This window comes from Cetorhinus maximus, unplaced genomic scaffold (assembly GCF_964194155.1).
Source record: "Cetorhinus maximus unplaced genomic scaffold, sCetMax3.hap1.1 HAP1_SCAFFOLD_472, whole genome shotgun sequence".
Lineage (NCBI taxonomy): Eukaryota > Metazoa > Chordata > Chondrichthyes > Lamniformes > Cetorhinidae > Cetorhinus > Cetorhinus maximus.
This window is the reverse complement of record NW_027596414.1, coordinates 349-25,810: the sequence shown is the minus strand read 5'-3', so window position 1 is coordinate 25,810 and position 25,462 is coordinate 349. Positions and strand designations below refer to the sequence as shown.

Here is a 25,462-nt window from a genome sequence, read left to right as displayed (position 1 = left end):
GCCACACAGCTTGGGTCTCCAGTTCTGAGTTAGGCCCTAAAGCATGCCGCTCTAGTCCCAGGTTAGGCCCCACAGCCTGGGGCTGACGTTCAGTCAGGCCGCAAAGCCTGGGGCTGTAGTTTCAGGTCAGGCAGCAAAGCCTGGGGCTGACATTCAGTCAGGCCGCAAAGCCTGGGGCTATAGTTCCAGGTCAGGCCACACAACCTGGGGCTGTAGTTCCGTCAGGCCTCAAAGCCAGGGGCTGTAGTTCAGTCAGGCTGCAAAGCCTGGGGCTGTGGTTCAGTGAGGCCGCAAAGCCTGAGGCTGTAGTTCTGTCAGGCCGCAAAGCCTGGGGCTGATGTACAGTCAGGCCGCAAAGCCTGGGGCTGTAGTTCAGTCAGGCTGCAAAGCCTGGGGCTGTAGTTCAGTCAGGCTGCAAAGCCTGGGGCTGTGGTTCAGTCAGGCCGCAAAGCCTGGGGTTGTGGTTCAGTTAGGCCGCAAATCCTGGGGCTGAGGTTCAGTCAGGCTGCAAAGCCTGGGGTTGTGGTTCAGTCAGGCCGCAAAGCCTGGGGCTGAGGTTCAGTCAGGTCGCAAAGCCTGGGGTTGTGGTTCAGTCAGGCCACAAAGCCTGGGGCTGAGGTTCAGTCAGGCTGCAAAGCCTGGGGTTGTGGTTCAGTCAGGCCGCAAAGCCTGGGGTTGTGGTTCAGTCAGGCCGCAAAGCCTGGGGTTGTGGTTCAGTCAGGACGCAAAACCTGGGTTTGAGGTTCAGTCAGGCCGCAAAGCCTGGGGTTGTGGTTTAGTCAGGCCGCAAAGCCTGGGGCTGTGATTCAGTCAGGCTGCAAAGCCTGGGGCTGTAGTTCCAAGTCAGCCCACAAAGCCTGGGCATCTGTTTCCAGGTCAGGCCGCAAAGCCTGGGCTGTGGTTCAGTCAGGCTGCCAATCCTGGGGCTGTAGTTCCAAGTCAGCCCACAAAGCCTGGGGATGTGTTTCCAGGTCAGGCCGCAAAGCCTGGGGTTGTGGTTCAGTCAGGCCGCAAAGCCTGGGTCTGTGGTACAGTCAGGCCGCAATGCCTGGGGCTGAGGTTCAGTCAGGCCGCAAAGCCTGGGGTTGTGGTTCAGTCAGGCCGCAAAGCCTGGGGTTGTGGTTCAGTCAGGCCGCAAAACCTGGGTTTGAGGTTCAGTCAGGCCGCAAAGCCTGGGGCTGAGGTTCAGTCAGTCCGCAAAGCGTGGGGCTGTAGTTCCAGGTCAGTCCGCAAAGCCTGGGGCTACAGTTCAGTCAGGCCGCAAAGCCTGGGCCTGTAGTTCCAGGTCAGTCCGCAAAGCCTGGGCCTGTAGTTCCAGGTCAGTCCGCATGCTTAACCTATGCACCAAAGACGACTGTTAAAAACAGGCTTCTCTCCAATTGAGTTTATTGCAAAATGAGGGTTTACAATTCCATGGGAAAGATTTGAGGGGGACAGGAGTTCGTGAAGCATCCAGCTGTTCGACTGGGCGAGCCTCGCCACCTGTTGGATGTCATCCCGTTCCTGTACGCCCTGTGCCCACAAACACCCACTCACTGCCCCCCCACAGCTTCCCCTCCTCCAACCCCAGTGCAGTTTATCTCTGTCCCCACCACATACAAGGCACTCAAGCACATCTTTAAAAGCACTTTAATACAAATTAATACAAGAGAAATTGGCTGAGAGCTGAATGGCCTCCTCCTGTTCCAGTGTAACAGGCTCGAGAGGGGCTGAATGGCCTCCTCCTGTTCCCGTGTAACAGGCTCGAGAGGGGCTGAATGGCCTCCTCCTGTTCCTGTGTAACAGGCTCGAGAGGGGCTGAATGGCCTCCTCCTGTTCCCGTGTAACAGGCTCGAGAGGGGCTGAATGTCCTCCTCCTGTTCCTGTGTAACAGGCTCGAGAGAGGCTGAATGTCCTCCTCCTGTTCCTGTGTAACAGGCTCGAGAGGGGCTGAATGGCCTCCTCCTGTTCCTGTGTAACAGGCTCGAGAGGGGCTGAATGGCCTCCTCCTGTTCCCGTGTAACAGGCTCGAGAGGGGCTGAATGGCCTCCACCTGTTCCTGTGCAACAGGATCGAGAGGGGCTGAATGGCCTCCTCCTGTTCCCGTGTAACAGGCTCGAGAGGGGCTGAATGGCCTCCTCCTGATCCTGTGTAACAGGATCGAGAGGGGGGGGCTGGGTCACTGAATATATTCAAGGCTGACGGAGACAGAGTTTGAGAGGCAAGAGAGTCAAAGGTTCTGGGAGGGAGACAGGTAGGAAAGTGGAGTTGAGACCACAATCAGTCCAGCTATGGTTTTGTTGAATGGTGGAATAGGCTCGGTGGGCCGAATGGCCGACTTCTGCTCCGAATTTTTGATCTTGTCACATGCTGCAAAGCCTGGGGCTGTGGTTCAGTCAGGCCGCAAATCCTGGGCTATAGTTCAGTCAGGCCGCAAAGCCTGGGGCTGTGGTTCAGTCAGGCCGCAAAGCCTGGGGTTGTGGTTCAGTCAGGCCGCAAAGCCTGGGGCTGTAGTTCAGTCAGGCTGCAAAGCCTGGGGCTGTAGTTCAGTCAGGCCGAAAAGCCTGGGGTTGTGGTACAGTCAGGCCGCAAAGCCTGGGGCTGGGGTTCAGACAGGCCGCAAAGCCTGGGTCTGTGGTTCAGTAATGCCACAAAGCATGGGGCTGAGGTTCAGTCAGGCTGCAAAGCCTGGGGTTGTGGTTCAGTCAGGCCGCAAAGCCTGGGGCTGAGGTTCAGTCAGGCCGCAAAGCCTGGGGTTGTGGTTCAGTCAGGCCGCAAAGCCTGGGGTTTTGGTTCAGTCAGGCCGCAAAGCCTGGGGTTTTGGTTCAGTCAGGCTGCAAAGCCTGGGGTTGTGGTTCAGTCATGCCGCAAAGCCTGGGGTTGTGGTTCAGTCAGGCCGCAAAGCCTGGGGCTGTGGTTCAGTCAGGCCGCAAAGCCTGGGGCTGTAGTTCCAAGTCAGCCCCCAAAGCCTGGGGATGTGTTTCCAGGTCAGGCCGCAAAGCCTGGGGTTGTGGTTCAGTCAGGCCGCAATGCCTGGGACTGTGGTACAGTCAGGCCGCAATGCCCGGGGCTGAGGTTCAGTCAGGCCGCAAAGCCTGGGGCTGTGGTTCAGTCAGGCCGCAAAGCCTGGGGCTGTGGTTCAGTCAGGCCGCAAAGCCTGGGGTTGTGGTTCAGTCAGGCCGCAAAACCTGGGGCTGAGGTTCAGTCAGGCCGCAAAGCCTGGGGCTGAGGTTCAGTCAGGCTGCAAAGCCTGGGGTTCTGGTTCATTCAGGCCGCAAAGCCTGGGGCTGAGGTTCAGTCAGGCTGCAATGCCTGGGGCTGAGGTTCAGTCAGGCTGCAAAGCCTGGGGTTGTGGTTCAGTCAGGCCGCAAAGCCTGGGTTTGAGGTTCAGTCAGGCCACAAAGCCTGGGGTTGTGGTTCAGTCAGGCTGCAAAGCCTGGGTTTGAGGTTCAGTCAGGCCGCAAAGCCTGGTGTTGTGGTTCAATCAGGACGCAAAGCCTGGGGCTGTGGTTCAGTCAGGCTGCAAAGCCTGGGGCTGTAGTTCCAAGTCAGCCCACAAAGCCTGGGGATGTCTTTCCAGGTCAGGCCGCAAAGCCTGGAGCTGTGGTTCAGTCAGGCCGCAAAGCCTGGGGCTGAGGTTCAGTCAGGCTGCAAAGCCGGGGGTTGTGGTTCAGTCAGGCCGCAAAGCCTGGGGTTGTGGTTCAGTCAGGCCGCAAAGCCTGGAGTTGTGGTTCAGTCAGGCCGCAAAGCCTGGGTTTGAGTTTCAGTCAGGCCGCAAAGCCTGGGGTTGTGGTTCAGTCAGGCCGCAAAGCCTGGGGTTGTGGTTCAGTCAGGCCGCAAAGCCTGGGGCTGAGGTTCAGTCAGGCCGCAAAGCCTGGGGTTGTGGTTCAGTCAGGCCGCAAATCCTGGGGCTGAGGTTCAGTCAGGCCGCAAAGCCTGGGGTTGTGGTTCAGTCAGGCCGCAAAGCCTGGGGCTGAGGTTCAGTCAGGCCGCAAAGCCTGGGGTTGTGGTTCAGTCAGGCCGCAAATCCTGGGGTTGTGGTTCAGTCAGGCCGCAAAGCCTGGGGCTGAGGTTCAGTCAGGCTGCAAAGCCTGGGGTTGTGGTTCAGTCAGGCCGCAAAGCCTGGGGTTTTGGTTCAGTCAGGCCGCAAAGCCTGTGGTTTTGGTTCAGTCAGGCTGCAAAGCCTGGGTTTGTGGTTCAGTCAGGCCGCAAAGCATGGGGTTGTGGTTCAGTCAGGCCGCAAAGCCTGGGGCTGTGGTTCAGTCAGGCCGCAAAGCCTGGGGCTGTAGTTCCAAGTCAGCCCCCAAAGCCTGGGGATGTGTTTCCAGGTCAGGCCGCAAAGCCTGGGGTTGTGGTTCAGTCAGGCCGCAATGCCTGGGACTGTGGTACAGTCAGGCCGCAATGCCTGGGGCTGAGGTTCAGTCAGGCTGCAAAGCCTGGGGCTGTGGTTCAGTCAGTCCGCAAAGCCTGGGGCTGTGGTTCAGTCAGGCCGCAAAGCCTGGGGTTGTGGTTCAGTCAGGCCGCAAAACCTGGGGCTGAGGTTCAGTCAGGCCGCAAAGCCTGGGGCTGAGGTTCAGTCAGGCTGCAAAGCCTGGGGTTCTGGTGCAGTCAGGCCGCAAAGCCTGGGGCTGAGGTTCAGTCAGGCTGCAAAGCCTGGGGCTGAGGTTCAGTCAGGCTGCAAAGCCTGGGGTTGTGGTTCAGTCAGGCCGCAAAGCCTGGGGTTCTGGTTCAGTCAGGCCACAAAGCCTGGGGTTGTGGTTCAGTCAGGCTGCAAAGCCTGGGTTTGAGGTTCAGTCAGGCCGCAAAGCCTGGTGTTGTGGTTCAATCAGGACGCAAAGCCTGGGGCTGTGGTTTAGTCAGGCTGCAAAGCCTGGGGCTGTAGTTCCAAGTCAGCCCACAAAGCCTGGGGATGTCTTTCCAGGTCAGGCCGCAAAGCCTGGAGCTGTGGTTCAGTCAGGCCGCAAAGCCTGGGGCTGAGGTTCAGTCAGGCTGCAAAGCCGGGGGTTGTGGTTCAGTCAGGCCGCAAAGCCTGGGGCTGAGGTTCAGTCAGGCCGCAAAGCCTGGGGTTGTGGTTCAGTCAGGCCGCAAAGCCTGGGGCTGTGGTTCAGTCAGGCCGCAAAGCCTGGGGCTGTAGTTCCAAGTCAGCCCCCAAAGCCTGGGGCTGTAGTTCCAAGTCAGCCCCCAAAGCCTGGGGATGTGTTTCCAGGTCAGGCCGCAAAGCCTGGTGTTGTGGTTCAGTCAGGCCGCAATGCCTGGGACTGTGGTACAGTCAGGCTGCAAAGCCTGGGGTTGTAGTTCAGTCAGGCTGCAAAGCCTGGAGTTGTGGTTCAGTCAGGCCGCAAAGCCTGGGGTTCTGGTTCAGTCAGGCCACAAAGCCTGGGGTTGTGGTTCAGTCAGGCTGCAAAGCCTGGGTTTGAGGTTCAGTCAGGCCGCAAAGCCTGGTGTTGTGGTTCAATCAGGACGCAAAGCCTGGGGCTGTGGTTTAGTCAGGCTGCAAAGCCTGGGGCTGTAGTTCCAAGTCAGCCCACAAAGCCTGGGGATGTCTTTCCAGGTCAGGCCGCAAAGCCTGGAGCTGTGGTTCAGTCAGGCCGCAAAGCCTGGGGCTGAGGTTCAGTCAGGCTGCAAAGCCGGGGGTTGTGGTTCAGTCAGGCCGCAAAGCCTGGGGCTGAGGCTCAGTCAGGCTGCAAAGCCTGGGGTTGTGGTTCAGTCAGGCCGCAAAGCCTGGGGCTGAGGTTCAGTCAGGCTGCAAAGCCTGGGGTTGTGGTTCAGTCAGGCCGCAAATCCTGGGGTTGTGGTTCAGTCAGGCCGCAAAGCCTGGGGTTGTGGTTCAGTCAGGCCGCAAAGCCTGGGGCTGAGGTTCAGTCAGGCCGCAAATCCTGGGGTTGTGGTTCAGTCAGGCCGCAAAGCCTGGGGTTGTGGTTCAGTCAGGCCGCAAAGCCTGGGGCTGAGGTTCAGTCAGGCTGCAAAGCCTGGGGTTGTGGTTCAGTCAGGCCGCAAAGCCTGGGGTTTTGGTTCAGTCAGGCCGCAAAGCCTGTGGTTTTGGTTCAGTCAGGCCGCAAAGCCTGGGGTTTTGGTTCAGTCAGGCCGCAAAGCCTGTGGTTTTGGTTCAGTCAGGCTGCAAAGCCTGGGTTTGTGGTTCAGTCAGGCCGCAAAGCCTGGGGTTGTGGTTCAGTCAGGCCGCAAAGCCTGGGGCTGTGGTTCAGTCAGGCCGCAAAGCCTGGGGCTGTAGTTCCAAGTCAGCCCCCAAAGCCTGGGGATGTGTTTCCAGGTCAGGCCGCAAAGCCTGGGGTTGTGGTTCAGTCAGGCCGCAATGCCTGGGACTGTGGTACAGTCAGGCCGCAATGCCCGGGGCTGAGGTTCAGTCAGGCTGCAAAGCCTGGGGCTGTGGTTCAGTCAGTCCGCAAAGCCTGGGGCTGTGGTTCAGTCAGGCCGCAAAGCCTGGGGTTGTGGTTCAGTCAGGCCGCAAAACCTGGGGCTGAGGTTCAGTCAGGCCGCAAAGCCTGGGGCTGAGGTTCAGTCAGGCTGCAAAGCCTGGGGTTCTGGTGCAGTCAGGCTGCAAAGCCTGGGGCTGAGGTTCAGTCAGGCTGCAAAGCCTGGGGCTGAGGTTCAGTCAGGCTGCAAAGCCTGGGGTTGTGGTTCAGTCAGGCCGCAAAGCCTGGGGTTCTGGTTCAGTCAGGCCACAAAGCCTGGGGTTGTGGTTCAGTCAGGCTGCAAAGCCTGGGTTTGAGGTTCAGTCAGGCCGCAAAGCCTGGTGTTGTGGTTCAATCAGGACGCAAAGCCTGGGGCTGTGGTTTAGTCAGGCTGCAAAGCCTGGGGCTGTAGTTCCAAGTCAGCCCACAAAGCCTGGGGATGTCTTTCCAGGTCAGGCCGCAAAGCCTGGAGCTGTGGTTCAGTCAGGCCGCAAAGCCTGGGGCTGAGGTTCAGTCAGGCTGCAAAGCCGGGGGTTGTGGTTCAGTCAGGCCGCAAAGCCTGGGGCTGAGGTTCAGTCAGGCCGCAAAGCATGGGGTTGTGGTTCAGTCAGGCCGCAAAGCCTGGGGCTGTGGTTCAGTCAGGCCGCAAAGCCTGGGGCTGTAGTTCCAAGTCAGCCCCCAAAGCCTGGGGATGTGTTTCCAGGTCAGGCCGCAAAGCCTGGTGTTGTGGTTCAGTCAGGCCGCAATGCCTGGGACTGTGGTACAGTCAGGCTGCAAAGCCGGGGGTTGTGGTTCAGTCAGGCCGCAAAGCCTGGGGTTGTAGTTCAGTCAGGCTGCAAAGCCTGGAGTTGTGGTTCAGTCAGGCCGCAAAGCCTGGGGTTCTGGTTCAGTCAGGCCGCAAAGCCTGGGGTTGTGGTTCAGTCAGGCTGCAAAGCCTGGGTTTGAGGTTCAGTCAGGCCGCAAAGCCTGGTGTTGTGGTTCAATCAGGACGCAAAGCCTGGGGCTGTGGTTTAGTCAGGCTGCAAAGCCTGGGGCTGTAGTTCCAAGTCAGCCCACAAAGCCTGGGGATGTCTTTCCAGGTCAGGCCACAAAGCCTGGAGCTGTGGTTCAGTCAGGCCGCAAAGCCTGGGGCTGAGGTTCAGTCAGGCTGCAAAGCCGGGGGTTGTGGTTCAGTCAGGCCGCAAAGCCTGGGGCTGAGGTTCAGTCAGGCTGCAAAGCCTGGGGTTGTGGTTCAGTCAGGCCGCAAAGCCTGGGGCTGAGGTTCAGTCAGGCTGCAAAGCCTGGGGTTGTGGTTCAGTCAGGCCGCAAATCCTGGGGTTGTGGTTCAGTCAGGCCGCAATGCCTGGGACTGTGGTACAGTCAGGCTGCAAAGCCGGGGGTTGTGGTTCAGTCAGGCCGCAAAGCCTCGGGTTGTAGTTCAGTCAGGCTGCAAAGCCTGGAGTTGTGGTTCAGTCAGGCCGCAAAGCCTGGGGTTCTGGTTCAGTCAGGCCACAAAGCCTGGGTTTGAGGTTCAGTCAGGCTGCAAAGCCTGGGTTTGAGGTTCAGTCAGGCCGCAAAGCCTGGTGTTGTGGTTCAATCAGGACGCAAAGCCTGGGGCTGTGGTTTAGTCAGGCTGCAAAGCCTGGGGCTGTAGTTCCAAGTCAGCCCACAAAGCCTGGGGATGTCTTTCCAGGTCAGGCCGCAAAGCCTGGAGCTGTGGTTCAGTCAGGCCGCAAAGCCTGGGGCTGAGGTTCAGTCAGGCTGCAAAGCCGGGGGTTGTGGTTCAGTCAGGCCGCAAAGCCTGGGGCTGAGGTTCAGTCAGGCTGCAAAGCCTGGGGTTGTGGTTCAGTCAGGCCGCAAAGCCTGGGGCTGAGGTTCAGTCAGGCTGCAAAGCCTGGGGTTGTGGTTCAGTCAGGCCGCAAATCCTGGGGTTGTGGTTCAGTCAGGCCGCAAAGCCTGGGGCTGTGTTTCAGTCAGTCTGCAAAGCGTGGGGCTTTAGTTCCAGGTCAGGCCGCAAAGCCTGGGGCTGAGGTTCAGTCAGGCCGCAAAGCCTGGGGCTGTAGTTCCAGGTCAGTCCGCAAAGCCTGGGCCTGTAGTTCCAGGTCAGTCCGCATGCTTAACCTATGCACCAAAGATGACTGTTAAAAACAGGCTTCTCTCCAATTGAGTTTATTGCAAAATGAGGGTTTACAATTCCATGGGAAAGATTTGAGGGGGACAGGAGTTCGTGAAGCATCCAGCTGTTCGACTGGGCGAGCCTCGCCGCCTGTTGGATGTCATCCCGTTCCTGTACGCCCTGTGCCCACAAACACCCACTCACTGCCCCCCCACAGCTTCCCCTCCTCCAACCCCAGTGCAGTTTATCTCTGTCCCCACCACATACAAGGCACTCAAGCACATCTTTAAAAGCACTTTAATACAAATTAATACAAGAGAAATTGGCTGAGAGCTGACTGGCCTCCTCCTGTTCCTGTGTAACAGGCTCGAGAGGGGCTGAATGGCCTCCTCCTGTTCCCGTGTAACAGGCTCGAGAGGGGCTGAATGGCCTCCTCCTGTTCCTGTGTAACAGGCTCGAGAGGGGCTGAATGGCCTCCTCCTGTTCCCGTGTAACAGGCTCGAGAGGGGCTGAATGGCCTCCTCCTGTTCCGGTGTATAAGGATCGAGAGGGGGGGGCTGAGTCACTGAATATATTCAAGGCTGACAGAGACAGAGTTTGAGAGGCAAGAGAGTCAAAGGTTCTGGGAGGGAGACAGGCAGGAAAGTGGAGTTGAGACCACAATCAGTCCAGCTATGGTTTTGTTGAATGGTGGAATAGGCTCGGTGGGCCGAATGGCCGACTTCTGCTCCGAATTTTTGATCTTGTCACATGCTGCAAAGCCTGGGGCTGTGGTTCAGTCAGGCCGCAAAGCCTGGGGCTGTGGTTCAGTCAGGCTGCAAAGCCTGGGCTATAGTTCAGTCAGGCCGCAAAGCCTGGGGCTGTGGTTCAGTCAGGCCGCAAAGCCTGGGGTTGTGGTTCAGTCAGGCCGCAAAGCCTGGGGCTGTAGTTCAGTCAGGCTGCAAAGCCTGGGGCTGTAGTTCAGTCAGGCCGAAAAGCCTGGGGTTGTGGTACAGTCAGGCCGCAAAGCCTGGGGCTGGGGTTCAGACAGGCCGCAAAGCCTGGGGCTGTGGTTCAGTCAGGCCGCAAAGCCTGGGGTTGTGGTTCAGTCAGGCCGCAAAGCCTGGGGCTGAGGTTCAGTCAGGCTGCAAAGCCTGGGGTTGTGGTTCAGTCAGGCCGCAAAGCCTGGGGTTTTGGTTCAGTCAGGCCGCAAAGCCTGGGGTTTTGGTTCAGTCAGGCTGCAAAGCCTGGGGTTGTGGTTCAGTCAGGCCGCAAAGCCTGGGGTTGTGTTTCAGTCAGGCCGCAAAGCCTGGGGCTGTGGTTCAGTCAGGCCGCAAAGCCTGGGGCTGTAGTTCCAAGTCAGCCCCCAAAGCCTGGGGATGTGTTTCCAGGTCAGGCCGCAAAGCCTGGGGTTGTGGTTCAGTCAGGCCGCAATGCCTGGGACTGTGGTACAGTCAGGCCGCAATGCCTGGGGCTGAGGTTCAGTCAGGCTGCAAAGCCTGGGGTTGTGGTTCAGTCAGGCCGCAAAACCTGGGGCTGAGGTTCAGTCAGGCCGCAAAGCCTGGGGCTGAGGTTCAGTCAGGCTGCAAAGCCTGGGGTTCTGGTTCAGTCAGGCCGCAAAGCCTGGGGCTGAGGTTCAGTCAGGCTGCAAAGCCTGGGGCTGAGGTTCAGTCAGGCTGCAAAGCCTGGGGTTGTGGTTCAGTCAGGCCGCAAAGCCTGGGGTTCTGGTTCAGTCAGGCCACAAAGCCTGGGGTTGTGGTTCAGTCAGGCTGCAAAGCCTGGGTTTGAGGTTCAGTCAGGCCGCAAAGCCTGGTGTTGTGGTTCAATCAGGACGCAAAGCCTGGGGCTGTGGTTCAGTCAGGCTGCAAAGCCTGGGGCTGTAGTTCCAAGTCAGCCCACAAAGCCTGGGGATGTCTTTCCAGGTCAGGCCGCAAAGCCTGGAGCTGTGGTTCAGTCAGGCCGCAAAGCCTGGGGCTGTGGTTCAGTCAGGCTGCAAAGCCGGGGGTTGTGGTTCAGTCAGGCCGCAAAGCCTGGGGTTGTGGTTCAGTCAGGCCGCAAAGCCTGGAGTTGTGGTTCAGTCAGGCCGCAAAGCCTGGGTTTGAGGTTCAGTCAGGCCGCAAAGCCTGGGGTTGCGGTTCAGTCAGGCCGCAAAGCCTGGGGTTGTGGTTCAGTCAGGCCGCAAAGCCTGGGGCTGAGGTTCAGTCAGGCCGCAAAGCCTGGGGTTGTGGTTCAGTCAGGCCGCAAAGCCTGGGGCTGAGGTTCAGTCAGGCCGCAAAGCCTGGGGTTGTGGTTCAGTCAGGCCGCAAAGCCTGGGGCTGAGGTTCAGTCAGGCCGCAAAGCCTGGGGCTGAGGTTCAGTCAGGCTGCAAAGCCTGGGGTTGTGGTTCAGTCAGGCCGCAAAGCCTGGGGTTTTGGTTCAGTCAGGCCGCAAAGCCTGGGGTTTTGGTTCAGTCAGGCTGCAAAGCCTGGGGTTGTGGTTCAGTCAGGCCGCAAAGCCTGGGGTTGTGGTTCAGTCAGGCCGCAAAGCCTGGGGCTGTGGTTCAGTCAGGCCGCAAAGCCTGGGGCTGTAGTTCCAAGTCAGCCCCCAAAGCCTGGGGATGTTTTTCCAGGTCAGGCCGCAAAGCCTGGGGTTGTGGTTCAGTCAGGCCGCAATGCCTGGGACTGTGGTACAGTCAGGCCGCAATGCCTGGGGCTGAGGTTCAGTCAGGCTGCAAAGCCTGGGGCTGTGGTTCAGTCAGGCCGCAAAGCCTGGGGCTGTGGTTCAGTCAGGCCGCAAAGCCTGGGGTTGTGGTTCAGTCAGGCCGCAAAACCTGGGGCTGAGGTTCAGTCAGGCCGCAAAGCCTGGGGCTGAGGTTCAGTCAGGCTGCAAAGCCTGGGGCTGAGGTTCATTCAGGCTGCAAAGCCTGGGGTTGTGGTTCAGTCAGGCCGCAAAGCCTGGGGTTCTGGTTCAGTCAGGCCACAAAGCCTGGGGTTGTGGTTCAGTCAGGCTGCAAAGCCTGGGTTTGAGGTTCAGTCAGGCCGCAAAGCCTGGTGTTGTGGTTCAATCAGGACGCAAAGCCTGGGGCTGTGGTTCAGTCAGGCTGCAAAGCCTGGGGCTGTAGTTCCAAGTCAGCCCACAAAGCCTGGGGATGTCTTTCCAGGTCAGGCCGCAAAGCCTGGAGCTGTGGTTCAGTCAGGCCACAAAGCCTGGGGCTGAGGTTCAGTCAGGCTGCAAAGCCGGGGGTTGTGGTTCAGTCAGGCCGCAAAGCCTGGGGTTGTGGTTCAGTCAGGCCGCAAAGCCTGGAGTTGTGGTTCAGTCAGGCCGCAAAGCCTGGGTTTGAGGTTCAGTCAGGCCGCAAAGCCTGGGGTTGTGGTTCAGTCAGGCCGCAAAGCCTGGGGTTGTGGTTCAGTCAGGCCGCAAAGCCTGGGGCTGAGGTTCAGTCAGGCCGCAAAGCCTGGGGTTGTGGTTCAGTCAGGCCGCAAAGCCTGGGGCTGAGGTTCAGTCAGGCCGCAAAGCCTGGGGTTGTGGTTCAGTCAGGCCGCAAAGCCTGGGGCTGAGGTTCAGTCAGGCTGCAAAGCCTGGGGCTGTGGTTCAGTCAGGCCGCAAAGCCTGGGGCTGTAGTTCCAAATCAGCCCACAAAGCCTGGGGATGTGTTTCCAGGTCAGGCCGCAAAGCCTGGGGCTGTGGTTCAGTCAGGCCGCAAAGCCTGGGGTTGTGGTTCAGTCAGGCCGCAAAGCCTGGGGCTGAGGTTCAGTCAGGCTGCAAAGCCTGGGGCTGTGGTTCAGTCAGGCCGCAAAGCCTGGGGCTGTAGTTCCAAGTCAGCCCACAAAGCCTGGGGATGTGTTTCCAGGTCAGGCCGCAAAGCCTGGGGCTGTGGTTCAGTCAGGCAGCAAATCCTAAGGCTGTAGTTCCAGGTCAGGCCGCAAAGCCTGGGGCTACAGTTCAGTCAGGCCGCAAAGCCTGGGCCTGTAGTTCCAGGTCAGTCCGCATGCTTAACCTATGCACCAAAGACGACTGTTAAAAACAGGCTTCTCTCCAATTGAGTTTATTGCAAAATGAGGGTTTACAATTCCATGGGAAAGATTTGAGGGGGACAGGAGTTCGTGAAGCATCCAGCTGTTCGACTGGGCGAGCCTCGCCGCCTGTTGGATGTCATCCCGTTCCTGTACGCCCTGTGCCCACAAACACCCACTCACTGCCCCCCCACAGCTTCCCCTCCTCCAACCCCAGTGCAGTTTATCTCTGTCCCCACCACATACAAGGCACTCAAGCACATCTTTAAAAGCACTTTAATACAAATTAATACAAGAGAAATTGTCTGAGAGCTGAATGGCCTCCTCCAGTTCCAGTGTAACAGGCTCGAGAGGGGCTGAATGGCCTCCTCCTGTTCCTGTGTAACAGGCTCGAGAGGGGCTGAATGGCCTCCTCCTGTCCCTGTGTATCAGGTTCGAGAGGGGCTGAATGTCCTCCTCCTGTTCCTGTGCAACAGGATCGAGAGGGGCTGAATGGCCTCCTCCTGTCCCTGTGCATGAGGATCGAGAGGGGCTGAATGGCCTCCCCCTGTTCCTGTGCAAGAGGATCGAGAGGGGCTGAATGGCCTCCTCCTGTTCCTGTGCAAGAGGATCGAGAGGGGCTGAATGGCCTCCTCCTGTTCCTGTGCAAGAGGATCGAGAGGGGCTGAATGGCCTCCCCCTGTTCCTGTGCAAGAGGATCGAGAGGGGCTGAATGGCCTCCCCCTGTTCCTGTGCAACAGGATCGAGAGGGGCTGAATGGCCTCCTCCTGTTCCTGTGCAAGAGGATCGAGAGGGGCTGAATGGCCTCCCCCTGTTCCTGTGCAAGAGGATCGAGAGGGGCTGAATGGCCTCCCCCTGTTCCTGTGTAACAGGATCGAGAGGGGCTGAATGGCCTCCTCCTGTTTCCCTGGAGAGAAGGGCTTGAATTCCCGAGGCGTGTTTGACATTTGGTGCTCAGATCACAGATTCTAAAGCGTAGCTGGGCTGACGAAACAAAGATAAATGTCGATTGGTGAAGCTTTGCCGATAATAGTTCGACCGAAGTGTCGCTGTGACCCACTCTCTCTCCACCCCTGACCCTCCAGTTCCTGATCACTCCGAGAGGACTGTCAGGGGCAGGAGCGCAGATCATTCAGGCTTTGAAAACTTCTGAGGGTGCAGCGACTCATAGGTATCCAACTGACGTCCATCCAGGCCCTGTGAGGGGTCAGGGAGAGAGGGAGAGAGAGAGAGAGAGAGGTGGGTTAGAGATAATGTGACAGGGATGGAGAGAGAGAGTGAGGGAGAGAGAGAGAGAGGTGGGTTAGAGTCAATGTCACAGGGATGGAGAGAGAGAGTGAGGGAGAGAGAGAGAGAGGTGGGTTAGAGATAATGTCACAGGGATGGAGAGAGAAAGTGAGGGAGAGAGAGAGAGAGGTGGGTTAGAGACAATGTCACAGGGATGGAGAGAGAGAGTGAGGGAGAGAGAGAGAGAGGTGGGTTAGAGATAATGTGACAGAGCAAGAAAGACAAACAGAACAAAACACAGAGAGAGAGAGAAAGGAGCAAACACAGAGACACAGTTAGAGATAATATGAGAGGGAGAGAGAAAGAGAGATAGAGGGACAGTGGGAGACAGAGATAGAGACAGAGATAGAGAAAGACAGACAGCGGAGAGACAGAGAAGGTGAGAGAGATCGATGACAGAGAGAACGAGAGAGGGAGACAGAGTGAATGGTCTCACCGTATAAATTCCTTCTTCCTTCTGTATGGGGAGAAGAGGAATAGACAGATTAAATTTTGGTAAATGATCCCATCAACAGATATCCCACCTCCCCATTAGCTTGTTTATACACACACACACTGCAGAAAACACACACTCCCAGGACAGGTACGGCACGGGGTTAGATACAGAGTAAATCTCCCTCTGCACTGTCCCCATCAAACACAAACTCCCAGGACAGGTACAGCACGGGGTTAGATACAGAGTAAATCTCCCTCTACATCGTCCCCATCAAACACTCCCAGGACAGGTACAGCACGGGGTTAGATACAGAGTAAATCTCCCTCTACACTGTCCCCATCAAACACAAACTCCCAGGACAGGTACAGCACAGGGTTAGATACAGAGTAAATCTCCCTCTACACTGTCCCCATCAACACTCCCAGGACAGGTACAGCACGGGGTTAGATACAGAGTAAAGTAGGTATAATAATTATCAATATTATTGGAATTTATTGTTGAATAGAATCATAGCCAGATGTGTGTATGTGTCTGTATGTGTCCATGTGTTTGGGAGTGAAATTTAATTGGATTAGTCTGGGTGCTTTGATCTAAGAAGAGAGGTTAGGTTTGAAATATTAATTAGGGTAAACCTGGGGAAGGTTAGAAACATGGGTTTCATGGGAACACTTGTATTTTGAAATAAAGCAGGAAGATGGAACTGAAATTCCAAGCAAGAGAGAAGGATAAGGAGAGAGGCAGAGGAAAGAGAGAAGGAATGAGAAAGGGAATAGCAGCTTAAAAAGCTGGAAGGTCAAAAAAGAGACCACAGATTCTGAGGTAAGTTCTGATGATGAAAAGAAGATTTAATTTAAAACCCAGTGGGGAGATGTTTAAATCTGTACCCGCTCTTTTAGGAAAGCGATGTTGAAGAGTTCTTTATTTCATTTGAGAAGATAGCTAAACAGATGAAATGGCCAATGGAAAACTGGACATTGCTGTTACAGTACAGGTTGGTGGGTAGAGCACATGAGGTTTATGCTTCACTGTCAGGAGAAATGCTGGTGACTCACGATATGGTAAAAAAAAACAAAGACCATATTGAGTGCATACGAGCTCCTGAGGTATACAGGCAGACATTTAGGAACAGGAGAAAACAGCCTGGGCAAACTTATATTGAGTTTGGAAGAGTAAAACAAAGTCGTTTTGACCGGTGGATACAGGCATTAAAAATACAGACAGCCTCTTCCGTCTCAGGGATGTGATTCTTTTGGAAGAGATTAAAAATTCGACTCCTTCGGCGGTGAGAACCCATGAGGAGGAACAGAGGGTTCCAATGGTAAGAGACACAGCAGAGAGAGCTGATGATTATGAGTTAGTGCGTTGGGACTGAAGCTTATTGTCGTCGCCCCTTTCAAGTTGGGAAAGGACAGGAAGTGGGAAGGTGAAAGGAATGCATCTGTTTAGCTATCTTCACAAATGAAATAAAGAACTCTTCAACATGGCTTTCCTCAAAGAGAGGGTACAGATTTAAACGTCTCCCCACTGGGTTTTAAATTAAATATTCTTTTCATCATCAGCAACTTTCCTCAGAATCTGAGGTCTCTTTTTTGACCTTCCGTCCTTTTAAGCCGCTATTCCCTTTCTCATTCCTTCTCTCTTTCCCTCGCCTCTCTCTTTATCCTTCTCTCTTGCTTGGAATTCCAGTCAGGGAAGAGAAGGAGTCTCTGGAAGTTCCCGGGAAGGTTTTTTTTTTACCCCAGAATAAAAAGGCAGGTGCTGAGGGTAGAAGTGACGTTCGAAACTGGAGGTGTTTTCACTGTAATAAAGTGGGGCACACGAAGTCAGTGTGTTGGAGGCTGCAGGAAACATCTGTGGGATGATTATTTGGGTACAGGAAATCTCTGGGAGGTAAAGTACTGTGGGTTCTGAGGGTCAGGCACAGGAGGAGCCAGTGGTTAGTGTACGAGTAAAACAGGGAGAATCAGTGATGGGTAAAGAAGTGGGAATGTGTTCACTGTTTAGTCAAGAGAATTCTGAGGAGCAGGTTACAGAAATGTTGGAAGACTTTGTGTGTGAAGGGAATGTATTCAGGGTGGAATAGGTACAGGTGATAAACTTTTAAGAGACGGGGGGTGGGGCTAGTCAATCCTTAACGTTGTGGGGTCGTGATATTTTTTGTTCAGACGGAGTATAGCAGGAACAGGAACTCCATAAGTGGGGCTCATGGTGATGCTAAACCTATTCCCTTGTGGAAGGTAAATTTGGAGAGTAAGTGGATAACAGGCGATGTGACCGTTGGGACGGTGGGAAAAATTGCTCATTGCCGGGGTTCAGTTTATTCCGGGTAATGATATAGCTGGGTCACAAATGTGGGTGATGCCTATGGCAGTTGAACAGCCTGTAGCGGTGGCTTCAACTGAAATGTTACAGAGAGCACATCCTGGATTGTTTCCTGATTTATGTGATAACCAGATCGCAGGCTGATCCGTTGAAACAAGAATAACAGGAAGGACAGGCAATTCAAAAGCAGGAAGGACGTGTTGAAATCCAATTAGCCGGCACTGTGTTTGATAACATTGTCCAGGAAGAATGACTAGGACAATTCGGCTGAAGTGTTTAACTCAAGACAGTTAGCGGAGTTACAGATAAAAGATTTGCAAATGCAACATTTATACCAGACAACTTACTCCAAAACAGAGGCAAAATGTATTCCAGAATTACCCTAAGGGTAACATTTTAATGAGAAAATGGAGGCCTTATTATGTTTCCGCAATAAAAGCTGGAGGGAGGTACATCAGGTGGTTATCCCATTTGGGTATAGGAATGGGATTCTGAGGATCACTTGTGAAATTCCAATGGGGGGGACATTTAGGAATTAGGAAAACAAGGGTGAAGATACAAAAAACATTTTCATTGGCCTGGATTGCACAGCGATGTAGTCGAATCCTATACACCATGTCATACACGTCAGGTGATAGGGAAATCTCAAGCACCTTTAATACCAATTCCAGCATTTGAAGAACTTTTTACTAGGGCCATGATTGATAGTGTAGGACCCCTCCCCAAGGCTAAAACTGGAAATCAGTACCTCCCAACAATCATGGATGTATCTACCAGATTTCCTGAAGCAATACCTTTGAGAAACATTACAAAAAAGAAGGTTATGGAAGAGTTAATTAATCTTTTTATGAGACATGGTTTACTGAAGAAAACACAATCAGATCAGGGGGTCAAATTTTATGTTCACAGCTGTTTAAGGAAGTAATGGACAGTTTGGGGCTAAAACAATTTAAGTCAACAGCTTATCATATGGGGAGAGAGTGGCATAGTGGCATCGTCACTGGACTGGTAACCTCAGAGACCAAGGGAATTCTCTTGGTTCGAATCCCACCATGGTAGAATTTGAATTCAATTAATGTCTGGAATTAAAAGTTACAGCTCTGAATTTTATTGTCAGAGAGAAAGTACTAGTTCTGTTACCAGCACTGGGTGACTCATTAAAGGAAAGGTTGAGTGGGCCTTAATAGGATTGAAAAGGAACTGAATGAAGTAAATTATTTAATAAATACGCCAGGCAGAAGGAAAAAGTAGAGGGTGTGTCATGTAAATATGCTTAACAAGTACTTTGACAGGGAAGAGGACCAGAAGGAGATATTAGTGGTGGTCGAAAATGAGAAAGAGTTAGAAATGCAAGATTCTGATACTGATTTTCCTCTAATCCAATGGGATTATGAGGGGGTACTTGAAAACTTCAATGTAATATTGATTTACCTTCCAGACAAGCGTCAATGTGATTTGGAAAAGCTATGGTAGTCACACAAAGCTATTTGTGGAAGTAAATTGGGGAGGACAGATTTAGCTATACATGATGTGTCTGTAGAAGTTGCATCTTCAGTAAGGGATCATCCTTATAGATTAAATCCAGCAGAGTTATCACAAGTACACAAAGGAAATGATTTCATGCTTCAAAATGATATCATTGAGTCTAGTTGCAGTAACTGGAGTTTGCCTGTTGTACTGATACCAAAACTGGATGGAACACAAAGACTGTGTGTGGACTATCGAAAGGTGAATGTGGTGACATAAGAGGATTCATATCCTGTACCATGGTTAGAGGATTGTATTGAGAAAGTGGGACAATCAAAATTTATCACAAGGCCTGACTTGCTGAGAGGACACGGACAAGTACCACGTTGGAGAGAGCAAAGGAAATATCAGCTTTCATAACGCCAAGTGGACTATATCAGTTTAAAGTCATGCCCTTTGGTCTGAAGCGTGCACCTGAAATATTTCAAAGGTGACGAACAAAGTAATTGTGGGTCTAGGCAATTGTGCTGTTTATATTGATGACTTAATAGTTTTCAGTCGGACACGGGAGGAGCACTTCTAGCGTCTGGGAGGATTCATTTTTCGATTGCAAGAAACTAACGTGGTGATGAACTTGGCTAAAAGTGAATTTGCAAAAGCGTAAGTGACGCATCTGGGCCATACTATCGGACATGGTGAGGTGGCTCTAAGAGGTGCAAAAGTTAAGGATACCGTGAATTTTCCCAGTGCCTACAACTAAACGGGAAGTTTTGAGATTTCTGGGCACGAGTGGGTTTCATTGGATATTTGTACCAAATTTTAGCCAAGTGGTTGCTTCACTGGCTGAACAATCAAAAAAGGACAAGACGTTTCAATGGACACTGGAATGTCAGGAATCATCCGGTAGTTTGAAAACTGTGTGAACTCCGACACCAGCTCTGACAGTACCCAATTTTTTTATTCATTGACGGGATGTGGGTTTTGCTGGCTGGGCCCAGCATTTATTACCCGTCCCTAATTGCCCCTCGAGAAGGTGGTGGTGAGCTGCCTTCTTGAACATCTCCATGTGGTGTAGGTACACCCACAGCGCTGTCAGGGAGGGTTTTGACCCAGCGACAGTGAAGCAATTTAATCCAGCCGTCGATGCAAGTGATATAGGCACCGGGGCTGTGTTGTTACAGGAAAGATGACACAGGAGTTGGGAAACCGATCGGGTATTTTTCACGGAAGCGAATTGCGCAAGAGAGACAACGTGGTCGACGATTGAAAAGGAGAAGTTGGGTTTGGTGTGAGCGTTGCAGCATTTTCAAATCAGGAACAATAGCAAAAATAGCTGGATGAACTCAGCAGGCCTGACACCATCTGTGGAGAGGAAGACAGAATTAACGTTTCGAGTCCGTATGACTCTTCGTCAGAAGGTGACGATGAATCCTGATGTCCCGATGAAGACGCTGTCAGACCTGCTGAGTTTTCCCGGCAGTTTTTGTTTTTGCTTCCGGTTTGCAGCATCTGCAGTATTTTGCTTTTGTCAGAAACAGTTGTTTGCATAGACCACAATCCTTAAAGGTTCCTGGACAAGTTTCAATTCAGATGTGCAAGGCCATTCAGGCGGAAGTTATTACTGCAACCTCCTAATCCAGAGGGCGCTGGACAGGAAAATCTGATTGCAGATGATTAATCAAGAGTTGGAGGCTTATAGGGAAGGTTGAACATTTAAAAACCTGGACTCTGAACTGGAATAATTTCTGTTGATGTGAAGCATTTATAGATGTATTGTTGTGTTAATGCATGCATCTGGTAATGTAACAAAGTCTATAGATAAGGATAGGAGATAGTATCAAACTGGTTAATAACAACAAAGCTGTCTTTTTAGATTATGACAGCTCATATTTCAATGAGGGGGATGTCAAGAGGATATAATAATACTCAATTTTTTGGAATTTATTGTAAAATAGAGTCATCGTGGGATGTATCGATGTGCCTATACGCGTCTGTGTGTGTGTGTGTGTGTGTGTGTGCGTGAGGGAGATTTAATTGAATTAGTCTGGGTGCTTTGATCGGAGAAGAGAGGTTAGGTTTGAAATGTTAATTAGGTAAACATGGGGAAGTTTAGAAACATGGGTCTCAAGGGAACGTTTGCAATTTGAAATAAACCAGGCTAGGTTGCTTTCAAGGGAGGAGTGAAATGTGTCACCTCGCCAGGTGAAGTTTAGAACAGTGTGTTCATTTTTCCCAAAGATTACTGGTAAAATTTAGGACTATGAGTGGTCTTTATTATCAGGGAGATAAAGTCCAAAGACATAGTGAAACAATGGGCATTTGCATTCAAAGAGGGAGATGTGTATAAAGTAGAAGCCAGAGCTGTTTGTTAGGGAAGGCATTTTTAAGATCTTATAAGTGTGTGAGAAGCCTTCAGCATCGATGGCTCAAGCTGCTCTCTTCACAGGACTGGAGTTAAGAAAAGTCACTTGGATGTTGACTTGTTCAAGGTATCATCTTCCTTTGCCTGGATCTTTTAGAATCTATGTGTCTTACAGTGGAGTTAACGAAAGTATAAATGCAAGTTAGATTGAGCAGGGGGTTTAAAAATTACTGCAGTAGTAATTTGTAGATCTATGTATGAACTCAAAAGTCAGTTTTCTTGGTAATAAATGTTTAATCTAGTTTTGCAAAGACTATGAAGATTTGCTGGTCATGCATCTGGAAATTAATACAAATTGAAAATTACTTGTGGCAGTTGTTTCAAGTTTCCCTCTGGGATTTGAACAGGTCAGTATTTACCATCCACTGTGTCATAACACAGCCTTTACACTGTCCCCATCAAACACTCCCAGGACAGGTACAGCACGGGGTTAGATACAGAGTAAATCTCCCTCTACACTGTCCCCATCAAACACACCCAGGACAGGTACAGCACGGGGTTAGATACAGAGTAAATCTCCCTCTACACTGTCCTCATCAAACACTCCCAGGACAGGTACAGCACGGGGTTAGATACAGAGTAAAGCTCCCGTTACACTGTCCCCATCAAACACTCCCAGGACAGGTACAGCACGGGGTTAGATACAGAGTAAATCTCCCTCTACACTGTCCCCATCAAACACTCCCAGGACAGGTACAGCACGGGGTTAGATACAGAGTAAAGCTCCCTCGACATCGTCCCCATCAAACACTCCCAGGACAGGTACAGCACGGGGTTAGATACAGAGTAAAGCTCCCTCTACACTGTCCCCATTAAACACTCCCAGGACAGGTACAGCACGGGTTTAGATACAGAGTAAATCTCCCTCTACACCGTCCCCATCAAACACTCCCAGGACAGGTACAGCACGGGGTTAGATACAGAGTAAATCTCCCTCTACACCGTCCCCATCAAACACTCCCAGGACAGGTACAGCACGGGGTAAGATACAGAGTAAATCTCCCTCTACACTGTCCCCATCAAACACTCCCAGGACAGGTACAGCATGGGGTTAGATACAGAGTAAAGCTCCCTCGACACTGACCACATCAAACGCACAAAACAGTTTTTAAGAGCATCGCACTCTTTGGGGTTTGAGGGAAATTAAAAGTTCATATTTCAATTTCTACTCACTGGCATTTCCTTCCGAGATTCCACTTTCCCTGGCTTGAGTTCATGGTAAACATCCTTCTGGTTGCCTTGAATTTCCTGAAAAATATAAAAATCACAGGCATTAAAGCTCTCACACACCTCTCCCCATTTACACACACCGGGCAGTCTGTTCCCTATCGGAGAGGGATTAACCCTCTCACCCACCTCTCCCCATTTAGACACACCGGGCAGCCTGTTCCCTATCAGAGGGGGATTAACCCTCACACCCACCTCTCCCCATTTACACACACCGGGCTGCCTGTTCCCTATCGGACGGGGATTAACCCTCTCACCCACCTCTCCCCATTTACACACACCGGGCAGCCTGTTCCCTATCGGAGGGGGATTAACCCTCTCACCCACCTCTCCCCATTTAGACACACCGGGCAGCCTGTTCCCTATCGGAGGGGGATTAACCCTCTCACCCACCTCTCCCCATTTAGACACACCGGGCAGCCTGTTCTCTTTCGGAGGGGGATTAACCCTCTGACCCAACTCTCCCCATTTACACACACCGGGCAGCCTGTTCCCTATCGGAGGTGGATTAACCCTCTCACCCACCTCTCCCCATTTACACACACCGGGCAGCCTGTTCCCTATCGGAGGGGCTTAACCCTCTCACCCACCTCTCCCCATTTACACACACCGGGCAGCCTGTTCCCTATCGGAGGGGCATTAACCCTCTCACCCACCTCTCCCCATTTACACACACCGGGCAGCCTGTTCCCTATCGGAGGGGGATTAACCCTCTCACCCACCTCTCCCCATTTACACACACCGGGCAGCCTGTTCCCTATCGGAGGGGGATTAACCCTCTCACCCACCTCTCCCCATTTACACACACCGGGCAGCCTGTTCCCTATCGGAGGGGAAGATTAAACCCTCTCACCCACCTCTTCCCCCATTTACTGATTGAGTCGACTGGAAACCTCCCAGCAATGAATCCAACTATTGCCAGAGGCAGCTACAATTGTGCCTGCTCTGATGGAGCAGGGGAGATGAAGAGGAGATTTAATCAAGTCGTTTAAAAGGTGGGAGAGTTTCAATAGAGTCAAGGTGGAGAATCTGTTCCCAGTGGCAGGAGGGTGGGTAACCAAAGGGACACAGATTAAAGAGACTCAGGGTAAAAGGACCAGAGGGGGGTGGGAAATGAGGATGAGGGGAAATGGTTTGACACACCGAGTTGCTGGAACAGCAGTGGAAGGATGTTCAAAACCATAACGTGAAAGTCAATTCGACAAACACTTGAAGGGGAAAATCTGCCGGGGTATTTGGCAGGGGACAGGAGGGGAACTATTTAGATCGCAGTCAGGTGTTATATTGCAAGAGAAGTGTGGATGTGAATTGTGCGGAGGGATGTTTGCATCTGGGACGAGGAGAGTGGCAATATTCCTGCCTGGGGACATGGATTGGCCGGTTTCTCTCCTGTATTCTGAGGTTGGATCTTTGACAATCCACAGCCTGAATCCTCGCACACCCCCACCAGCCCCGCCGACACACGCCCCCAGTGCACCGGAGTTTCCATACCTCATACACGGAGGGTTGGCCCGGAGTTTTCTTACGCATCTGCAGCTGAATAACGTGAAAGAGAAAAGGATGGATTAAGCTCAGTGCGTGAGGCTCAAATCCTCTCTCTCCGCCATCCTCTCTTCTACCCCTTTTTCAAAAGGCACACATTCCCCCCCTTTTGACCTCGTGGGTTCAAACTGAGCCTCGGCAAATCCGCTCTGAATTATCTCCAAAATCCTGGGGTCCCAAAACAGCTGGGCGCGTCTACCGAATCCCACTGATGTTAACCCAGCTCCCTCACACTGTCACTCATTAACCCCTCTCCACCAGCGCCCTGTGTTACTGACTGTATCTCTACTGATGTTAATACAGCTCCCTCACACTGTCACTCAGTAACCCCTCTCCCCCAGCACCCTGTGTTACTGACTGTATCTCTACTGATGTTAATACAGCTCCCTCACACTGTCACTCAGTAACCCCTCTCCCCCCAGCGCCCTGTGTTACTGACTGTATCTCTACTGATGTTAATCCCGCTCCCTCACACTGTCACTCAGTAACCCCTCTCCCCCAGCACCCTGTGTTACTGACTGTATCTCTACTGATGTGAATCCAGCTCCCTCACACTGTCACCTCTCCAGTCCTTACCTTCAGACGACAGTAGAGAGCAGTTAACACGATCCCATAGACGAAGAGAGCAGCATCCAAGACATAACAGACTTCTGGTGGCTGGAGTGCCTCTGGATGAGGGGAGAGGGGAGATATTAAGACAAGTTCCTTTGCCTATCCAGCCACAGTTACAGTGCGTCCAGCAGGTCCCCTGCCCCGCTCTCAGCCTGAGCCCCCGTTTTGGATCGAGCAGAGTGCCTTGCTTTGCGTTTGAAAGGACAGTTAATGCACAAACCACATCGCAGTGTGTCTGTATCACTCCTGGGCCAGAGCAGAGTGTCAAGGCTCCTGACCCAGGTGGCATCTTTACAACTTTCCAGTCTCTTCACCATTATCATCACCGAAAATACCTTTTCACTCCAGGTTGGATTAATAAACTGTTTACGTTTCCCAGCATGAACAATGATGCTAATTGTGTCTCACTCTCCCCCTGTCTCACTCTCCCCCTGTCTCACTCTCCCCCTGTCTCACTCTCCCCCTGTCTCGCTCTCCCCCTGTCTCGCTCTCCCCCTGTCTCACTTTCCCCCTGTCTCACTTTCCCCCTGTCTCACTCTCCCCGTCTCACTCTCCCCCTGTCTCACTTTCCCCCTGTCTCACTCTCCCCCTGTCTCACTCTCCCCCTGTCTCACTTTCCCCCTGTCTCACTTTCCCCCTGTCTCGCTCTCCCCCCTGTCTCGCTCTCCCCCCGTCTCACTCTCCCCCTGTCTCACTTTCCCCCTGTCTCACTCTCCCCCTGTCTCACTTTCCCCCTGTCTCGCTTTCCCCCTGTCTCACTCTCCCCCTGTCTCACTCTCCCCCTGTCTCGCTCTCCCCCTGTCTCGCTCTCCCCCTGTCTCACTTTCCCCCTGTCTCACTCTCCCCCTGTCTCACTTTCCCCCTGTCTCGCTCTCCCCCCGTCTCGCTCTCCCCCCGTCTCGCTCTCCCCCTGTCTCCCTCTCCCCCTGTCTCGCTCTCCCCCCGTCTCGCTCTCCCCCTGTCTCGCTCTCTGACGCTGTTTGTCTGCCCTTCTCTCTCTCTCCATGTCTCACTCTCTCTGTCTCTCAGTTTCCGTCACTCTCACTGTCACATTCAGCCTCGTGCTCTGACTGTCCCCTTCTCTCTGTGTACATTTCTCCCTCCCTCTCTCTCTGCCACCTTTTACTCTCTCTCTGTGTACATATCTCCCTCCCTCTCTCTCTGCCACCTTTTACTCTCTCTCTGTGTACATTTCTCCCTCCCTCTCTCTCTGTCACCTTTTACTCTCTCTCTGTGTACATCTCTCCCTCTCTCTCTCTCTCTCACCTTTTACTCTCTCTCTGTGTACATCTCTCCCTCTCTCTCTCTCTGTCACCTTTTACTCTCTCTCTGTGTACATCTCTCCCTCTCTCTCTCTCTGCCACCTTTTACTCTCTCTCTGTGTACATTTCTCCCTCCCTCTCTCTCTGTCACCTTTTACTCTCTGTGTACATCTCTCCCTCTCTCTCTCTCTGCCACCTTTTACTCTCTCTCTGTGTACATCTCTCACTCCCTCTCTCTCTGTCACCTTTTACTCTCTCTCTGTGTACATCTCTCACTCCCTCTCTCTGTCACCTTTTACTCTGTCTCTGTGTACATCTCCCTCTCTCTCTCTCTCTGTCACCTTTTACTCTCTCTCTGTGTACATCTCTCTCTCTCTCTCTGTCTTCTTTTACTCTCTCTCTGTGTACATCTCTCCCTCTCTCTCTCTGT

The 25,462-nt window shown here is 53.1% G+C and overlaps 1 protein-coding gene across 1 annotated transcript; it reads right to left on the bottom strand.

Moving 5' to 3' along the window:
- Positions 1–1,613: 1,613 nt before the first annotated feature.
- Positions 1,614–24,093, bottom strand: LOC144673796 (uncharacterized). The gene is made up of 8 exons (XM_078535455.1): positions 24,049–24,093; positions 23,735–23,869; positions 23,108–23,152; positions 21,563–21,637; positions 14,179–14,199; positions 13,261–13,652; positions 12,865–13,084; positions 1,614–1,806 (listed from the first exon to the last, which is right to left on the bottom strand). Exons 1-6 carry the CDS (start codon positions 24,091–24,093, stop codon positions 13,584–13,586), a joined length of 390 nt encoding a protein of 129 aa, XP_078391581.1. The 3' UTR covers positions 1,614–1,806; positions 12,865–13,084; positions 13,261–13,583.
- Between the last annotated feature and the right edge of the window lie 1,369 nt (positions 24,094–25,462).

Excerpts from the sequence above, each read along its gene's own strand:
- LOC144673796 (XM_078535455.1), bottom strand. The coding sequence starts at position 24,093 with ATGATAATGGTGAAGAGACTGGAAAGTTGTAAAGATGCCACCTGG. Across the intron at positions 23,870-24,048 it reads GTTGTAAAGATGCCACCTGG|GCAAAGGAACTTGTCTTAAT; the intron begins GTCAGGAGCCTT and ends GTGGCTGGATAG. Across the intron at positions 14,200-21,562 it reads AATCTCGGAAGGAAATGCCA|AAGGAAGAAGGAATTTATAC; the intron begins GTGAGTAGAAAT and ends CTCCCCATACAG.